The following is an 8,213-nucleotide window of genomic DNA, read 5'->3' as shown; positions in this document are numbered from 1 at the left end:
AGTTCATTGTATTAGATATTCAGGGTGTGTGCATAAGTTGATACTAGCAGACACAGCAGTGCTGCTCAGGCTTAATGGTGTCATCCTAATTAGACACACTGCTGACGAATAAAAGCCCAGTCTCAGAACAAATCAACAAAGAAAGATAAAAAGAACGGACGCTTGGGGGGTTTTGTGTTTGAGGAAAAACAGGAAGCGAGAGAAGGAGATCTGCACTTTTCTTCGAATTCAAAGTTTTCCACCTCCCTCTCTTTCTCTCTCTCTCTAACGTCTGTGCCTCCAACTCCGCACCCTCCGCTGATGCAGAATCAACGCTTCACTTCACCCAGTGGCCAACGGTGATCTCTCTTCCCCCCCCCCCTCATGCTGGGATCGTCCTCTGCGCTCTAATCCACTGATCAGAAGTGCTCCGTCTTTCTGGATCCTTTGCCCTTTTTTCCCCTCCCTTCTCTTGGCTGCAGCATGAGCGCTGACTGCAGCAGTTACTACAACACTGACGGCGTGTTTGTGGAGGCATTCTCCTGCCCTAAACCAGGCAGCGCTGCCTTCGCCGTCTACTGTTGCGGCTTTAATGATGTGAAGTATTGCTGCGATGATCCCAACAGCTTTTTCCCCTATGAATATGGATACATGTGGTGGCTGAGGTGAGCATACTTTTTATTTCAATCAAGTGCTTTTTTTTTCTGTTACTCTGTACGTTTGAAATCATTGTTCTCTAATCGACTACTGACTAACTTGTTTGAATTGGTAAGCTAATTACTTTCATTCAATCTTTTTTACTTTCATTCAATCTTTTTCCATGTTTGTTAGTTGCTAGAAAGGTTAAGACTTCTATTCATTTTATTTTCCGTTTTTATCTAAAAATGACCGAGGTCACAAAATCTTTTGAAAAGCTTTTTTCTACCATCCCCCCTTGCTTATTATCCTATAACCTGATTACTGAGAGGCCCTCCAGTATACATGTTTCCCACTATCAACAGAAGGGAAACATTCTGACTTATGTCACACTTCAACAAGTGTTGTCACATCTTTAATTGTTGATTTCCTCACATTTTTCTTGACACCACCGTGGTTTTGACACCCGTATAATGTATTATCACATCTAGTGTTGTTTTTTTTTACCTACCAGTTGTGTATTCTAATTGATCATCCTTTCTCCTCTCCTCTCAGTATCGGTGCTCTGGTAGGTCTGTCAGTTGCAGCGGTGGTGCTTCTCGCCTTCCTCATCACTGTCTGCGTCCTCTGCTACCTTTTCATAGCCACCAAACCCAGTCGCCTTGACAACGGCCTGCCCCTCAGAGCACCAGGTCAGGAGGGGTGTGTGTCAGACTCCTTTTTTTCTGTGCGTTTTGGTTTTTCTGAAATTAGGATGAATTTCAGCCCTTTGTGTGTGCGCGTGCGTGCGTGCGTGTGTGTGTGTGTGTGTGTGTGTGTGTGTGTGTGTGTGTGTGCCAGGTAAGATTAGTGTTTGTCTTGTAACACAACGCTGGCAGTGGAACGATCCTCATATACAGTAACTGTTTAGTACTTATTTAGTACTTTCAGGTATACTCAATAGGAAAAGGTGCTGTGGCATTATCGTTAGTGTGGTAGTGTGTGTTCTTTCTTAGCTTAGCCTCGGGTTTGATCTCAGCAAGAAACCTTTAAAGTTACATGGCTGTACTTTGCATGCTCGTGGTGCTGATAATCTAGCTGGAGGCAATCAGATAACACAAAGCTCCAAAAACATCCTTTGATCTTCAACCAGAGTTTTTGAACTTTAGTGGAGCAAAGATTTCAAGGTAAGTCCAAAACGTAGGCTTCCACCTCAGCCCTCTGTTTTTTACATTACGAGCTCCATCATAATCTGTCTTCCTTCTAACGTTCCTTAAAAAGGACAAAGAAGACCATGCTGAATGTGCTCCTCTTGAACTGTTCTCAAACCCTAACTTTACCTTGAAATATTTACCCCCCCCTGCCCTTTATAAGGCTGCTCTCTAAATCAGAGGCAGACTCAATCTGGTGTATTAAGACCAAGCACAGACTTTAATTAAAGGTAGAGTTGGCAATTTTTCCAGAAAAGTAAGTAAGAAACGCCCAAGTCCCTTTTTGAATAACTGCGCATGCATAAGACCATCTTACCTACTCTACTGCTCTTCAGGGGGATCGCGTGAAAAAAATCTCCCAAATCCACTTGGGTCTTATTTCTTTGTTCTGAGGCCTTCTTCTTCTCATAAACTTGTAAGACAGTTTGCTTCCTAAGACTCTCAGCCATTTTCAAATTATATGGCGAGAGCTACAGAGCAACAATGAACAGCTAACACTGAAGCTAACTGGATACATACACTAGAGGTGCACATGTGCAGCTAGCAAGCGGAAACTAACAAGGAACATCCACACACGTTGGCCTTATGGGTTAATGTTGGCATGTGGGGCAACCAATAGAAAAGGCGATAAAATATTGTCCACTATACCTTTAACTAAGTGGTCAGTCAATTTCCCTGTCTCTAACTGTAAAGGTGCATTCACATTGAGCGTAACCGTGTCACGCCGAACGACAGATTTACCCGATATCCCGATGCACAGCGATATTACTCCCGACTGACACTAAGCGAGGCCACAAAGGCAATTCTAGTGATGCAAAACACGCCGTTTTGGCGATTAAAGCGAAGCCAGAGTGGCCCGTAACCTGTGATGAATTCGAAGCGACAGTTGTTGGAGTTGGAAAAAGCTGAACTTTTGTGTGTTGTCACGCTGCATCAACCAATCAGGAACTGGATGTGGCCGTGACGTGGGGTGAAGGACGCTACATTCAATGTATGCCTAAGTAAAGGCTCAGAATATTTAAAAGGTCTTTTTATTGAAAATAAGTTGGCTTCCTTTGCACAGAAGTCTGATAAATATAATTCACTGGCTTCTCGTTTTTTAAAATATTTGCAGGTTAGGCATTTTATCATTTTATCCATTCCAAGCTTTCCTCATACAGTAAGCCTCTCAGTGATATAATTGGCAAGGTGATGTCTTTTAATGCAACTAGGAGTAAAGCGGTCTCTTCTTTGATAAATTGGATTTCTCACCTAGATTCCTGATCCTCTGCCCCAATTAAACCGTCTTGGCAACATGACCTTCAAACTACAATCATTGAGGCAGCTCGGGCTGATGTTTTAGGCAAAATTCACTCATCTTCAGTGTGCGTGAGACTCTTAATACCCAGTTTAAGTGGTACCCTGGACACACCTTCGTAAATGTCAAACCTGTTATCATCTCTGGTGGTCTTGTGGTTGTCCCCTTTTTTGAAAGTGATGATACAATAGATCCCCTTTTTGTTGCTCTCGCTACTGAGAAGATGTGTTGCATGTACTATATTAACTCTCTCAGTTGTGCTCTGTGCTGTTGTCTAGTATGGGGACTGCAGCTGTGCCTCATCTCTGTGTCAGTCCCGTAAACTTGCTCCTGTCAGTTAACTCCACAGTGTGTGACTTGGGCTGGAATGTCTCATTAAAACGCTTTAACTTTCTGGTGTTGTGGAAAGTTGCCTTTATATTCACCATGATGGTCATTTTCACCTCCTTTGGCCGTTTCTTATTTTGTGTGTTCAGCTTTGAAGAAATGGTCTTCGAGTTCTTCTGCAACTTGTCCAACTCCACTTTTATTCCCATTTTTCTTGTATAGCAAGTCCTTCTGTGTGTTGATTGAGCAGTAATTACACCACACCCTCTTGAGACATTTTCTCACTTAGTGTCCTTCTGCTCGACATTTGTAATCATGTAATCATGTCATGCTGGCATCCTTAGATTTCTGTCGCTTGAGTGCGACTTAGTGTAACCTCTACCTTGCCTTGCACACTTTCATTACATCGTTAGTAGACTCCGCTTTTTTATTCTTTCTCTTTTTGTCATAGACTCTTAATCATAGCCTCTTAATCTTCTCTTAAAGTCTGCAAATGTAACACCATCTTCATCTTGTGTTATGTGGACGGCAAAGCAACTTGAAGGATTCTGGTTGCCCATTTAATACCATGGCCACTATTAGTCCATCACTCATGTCACTGCTCTTATAATATCCTCTGTTCATGCCTTGTGCAGCTTCGTCAATGATGTCTACTGATTTATTATTCGTGGCTTGCTTTTTCCAGAACAATGTTGTCTCAGAATTTTCCATTTTCCTACCATCATCTCCAGCTTCATGTCTTTTCAGGCTTTCATCATCCAACACTTTGACTAGCTCTGCATAGCAATCAGCATATTTCCGTCTGTCTGTAGCCGTTCTTCATCATTGGAGTTAGGCCCACGCGGAATGGTTTCTTTTAGCAGCAGTGTGTGCATGTTAGCAATAATAATAAATAATATTAGAGTGGTCATACAGAAATATTTGCTGCTCTGTTTGCCATTTTGTCAGAAGTGCCGGCCTGTGACTTCTTCTATCACTGCTAAGCTGGCTCATTGGCTTGGAGTGCTAATTTTCTGCTACTTTATTCAAACAAACTTCAAACTTCTTCCGAGTGACTTAAGCTTCACTTATTTCCATCTCACCTGGGTGCACAGCCTGTTAAGCATAAGTTGGAGTCGCACAGCTCTTCTTGTGTGGGTGGAAAATTCATTTGACGCTGTCTTCTCTTCAAGCAGTGGATTCCATATTTATTCATAAACTCATCCCTGGCTCCACTCAACTCTGTCTCACATGGTTAACAAGTTACATAAACTGTGATCATCCCAGAAATATAAATACATCTCTGTTACCAAACTAAGGGAATAAGAGCGCTATCTAATGACACTTATCTTTGCTATTTAGAGCTGAGAATGGAGGTTTTGAATGGGGATTTAGAAAATCAGTTTTTTCCAAAACTATCTAAATATTCCAGCTCAGAGTCAGAAGAAAAAACACTCCAAGCCATATTTTCAGCTCACTAGGAGTGAGCTGCAAAAGGGGAACCAGAAGACCAAGCACTGGTTTAAGCAGTGCATTGAGGAACACTTCAACAGCAACAATCCACGTAATGTGGAGTGGGATCAGGATCTCCACGGACCATAGGTACAGAGATCAGCAGCTCAGCAACGAGCCAGCTCACTCTGGCACCTTAAACCGCTTCTTGACACGCTTCAACTCTTCAATCAGCAGAAGGCCTGAACATCCTCCCCAGCCAGAGGAGCAGCATCAGTCCCTCGTCCTGCAGCCGCATCAAGTGTTCTTCCTTAAAGAAGGTCAGTATCAACAAGGCTGCAGGTCCAGACATAGAGTCGGATTGGACACTTAGATCATGGGCTGACCAACTAGAAAGGTTTTTTTCTGGACATCTTGAACCCCTTCCTGTAGCTCTCCATGGTCCCTGCCTGTCTGAGGTCCTCTATCCTCATGCCTGTGCCCAAAAAAACAACAACCACCAGCTGCCTCAATGATTACCATCCTGTTATTCTGATCCCCATGTTCATGAAGTGTTTCAAGAGGATCCTCCTGAAGTACATGAAGGACACAATCCCTGCTGCCTGGACAGCCTGCAGTTTGCACACAAATTTTTCTTCAGAGAATGCTGACTCGTCAGTACTTCACTTGTCCTGTAACTACCAGTCAAAAGTTTGAATTTCCCTTCTCATTCTAAGGTCTGTCTTTATTATTATCACTATCCCTTATCCCTTAAGGAGTTCCCAGAGGGAACTCCTTAAGGGACAGTTAAGACTTTGCTTTTGTCACGGAGCAGCTTTGGCCTACCTGTCTCTGGAACTTTCTAGCGCCTTCCTCCTCCCGCCCAGCTCCTCTCTGCCTAATCATCTACGCCTGTTCAGCCTTCAATCACCCTGGACTCATTCCACCTGCAGGCCTCCCTATATAAACTCTCTCTAGTCAGCTCCTCACCGCCGGTCCGTCTTTAGTCATCTGATGCCCTCAATCAGAGATTCTCCTACGTCTGGCTGAGCATCAACTCTCCCTAGTCTGGCAACCAGAGATTTTCCCCACGTCTGGTTACCAGAGCTTCCCACGCCTGTCTGCACCTCAAGTGATCTTACAACTGTGCTGCCGGTTTCCCCTGTTACTCCAGCGTTCCAGTGCCCCACTGAATCTGCTGCTGCCCTGTGTCTCAATAACTTTCTCTCTGCTGCACTGCTGGATCCACTGCAGCCCCAGCGTTCTATGGACTATCTCTCTGCTGAGCTGCTGATTCTCAATGCTGCACCCGCAGCTCTCCAGCTCTCTCCAGTCCTCCAGCTCCTGCACTCTGCACTCAGCAGCTCCATCCCGGTATTGACTGCTCTACAATAAACTCTCTCAGAACTAAGCTCCGTGTGTGTGTGTGTGGTGTTTGTTCGGTTCATCCTGACAAATCATGACAGCTTTGACTTGGCCCTATGAGATTTGAGACTTTAACTGGACTTGGAAAAAGTGGCTTGTGACCATCGTTGATACAAAATTACATTTGCTTTTCTTCAGGTCATCCCTCCTATTTCTGAAAGCTGGAAGTCCACTTATGGTTATTTAATGTGTAAAAGTTGATTTTCTGTCATGTATTAATCTGAATTTGATCTGTGAGAGACCGCTTATGATTGAGAAGAGACAACGAAAATTAATGCAAAGCATTACAGGAACAATGTGGAAATAAAACCTTTGGACTTTTATCTCAGGTTGGCACTTTTTGTTTTCCTCTCTATGTGGCTCAATATTGTTCTGTTAACAATGATCAAGAAGAAGAAAAGGTGACAATTTCTAAGCCAGGAAACATTTTTGGATAAAAAGACCCCGCGTTTCTGTACTGCCAGCGATAATGCGGCATTTGTGGCACAGATATAACCCAGCTGTTTTTTTTTTTATTATTTTTTCATTGTTTTATGGTTTGGTGATTTTATTTGTCTTTGTGTTTTTCAGCTGGAGACCCCAGCGAGGGACCCAGTCATGAGAGAGTGACCAGTGGAGCTGGTCCACAGGGGTTCAGACAACACATGATGAACAGGAAGGTCGACTCTGACAATGAGCCATCAGACCCGGAGCGGCTTTTCCAGCGGTGTTTTACTGCCACGGTCACAGGCGTTAAAGTTGAAAGTCCCACCTAGGCCGAGGAAGAGGAACTTATCTGTGGGAAAAGCAACGAGCGGCACTCAGCTCAAGGAGGCAGCTGAACCTGGATGCTGTCTGAGCTCCCAGCAAACTGCTATGAGAGGGAAGGCTGCATTAATTGAGATCATGTGCCAAACATTATAGTCACAGTAGCTGAGTGGAGTAAATTGCTTAACTTTTGCAGTTATTGGAGTAAATCCACAGTACACCACTCTTGAAAGCACTTATCATGGCATCTGGAACTTTTTAAGTGGCTGATCTTTTGTCCTCTTGGAAGCAAATAAAGACAGTATGTGTGGCTCTGTGAAAGGCACATAATAATATGGTGGAGAAGAGCTCCTGGTGACTCACTAAAACGACAACAGGGTAAATGCAGACAGAGTTTCTGATGTTTAGTCAGACCCCTGTGACACTCAGTGCTGTGTGTCACCTTAGGAATGCAAGGATAAGGGTGAAGGTTTGCCATGTAAAAGTTTCTGCACCGAGATCACCAGTTGTTTCCTCACGAGCTTACAGTGATGCGTCTTTACATTTAACTGGCAGACATCCTCTATTACCCATCAACGTGATGGTTGGAAGGTCAACAGTGAACAATGGCTTCTTTCACCAGTTATCACAATGTTTTTCTCAACCCAATCTCCTTGAACATATCTAATGACATTAATAAGTGTCGTGTGATGTTAACAGTTTGTGACATAGTGTATTTCAGTTAAAATCACGAGGCGATGATGTAAAGAGTCAGCTGACAGCACTGTGAATGAGCAAATGATTTGTGAAACTTGAATAAAACAGACAGCAACCTCATAGCTCTGGCTGAACTGGTTCTATGTTTCAACAGAGTCTGCAATCTGAATCTACAGATTAAGTTAGAGATTTACAGTCAGAAAAATAAGTATGCATTTTTCTTTCTGAGTTTGAATACTTCTAATGGTGCCATGGATATAAATACACACCAGATATTGGCAACAATCCAAGTAATGCACATTCGAGAAATTAACTCAAATTATTCCACAAATTAAATTATGAGAAAAAAAATGAATTACAGAAAAATGTATTGAATCCACTTAAATGTATTTATAACATATTTTGTGAAAGGTCAGATTTTGATCCATTATTTTACAAACACCGCTTTCAAGTCTTGAAGGTTCTGGATGTCCTTTGTATGCACCCGATCTTCAGCTCTTTCCGCA

The 8,213-nt window shown here is 43.0% G+C and overlaps 1 protein-coding gene across 2 annotated transcripts; it reads left to right on the top strand.

Moving 5' to 3' along the window:
• The first annotated feature begins 227 nt into the window (after positions 1-227).
• Positions 228-7,829, top strand: LOC105925222 (protein shisa-like-2A). Of its 2 annotated transcripts, XM_021315650.2 has the most exons (4): positions 228-644; positions 1,171-1,307; positions 1,456-1,513; positions 6,835-6,954. In XM_021315650.2, the coding sequence occupies exons 1-4, from the start codon at positions 463-465 to the stop codon at positions 6,863-6,865; spliced, it is 408 nt and encodes a 135-aa protein (XP_021171325.1). In that variant the 5' UTR covers positions 228-462; the 3' UTR covers positions 6,866-6,954. The 2 variants fall into 2 exon arrangements, with proteins under 2 accessions (XP_021171325.1, XP_012716409.2); XM_012860955.3 differs by lacking the exon at positions 1,456-1,513 and having other exon boundaries at positions 236-644; positions 6,835-7,829.
• Positions 7,830-8,213: the final 384 nt, after the last annotated feature.

This window comes from Fundulus heteroclitus, chromosome 6 (assembly GCF_011125445.2).
Source record: "Fundulus heteroclitus isolate FHET01 chromosome 6, MU-UCD_Fhet_4.1, whole genome shotgun sequence".
NCBI lineage: Eukaryota > Metazoa > Chordata > Actinopteri > Cyprinodontiformes > Fundulidae > Fundulus > Fundulus heteroclitus.
This window is presented reverse-complemented; position numbering and strand designations above follow the sequence as displayed.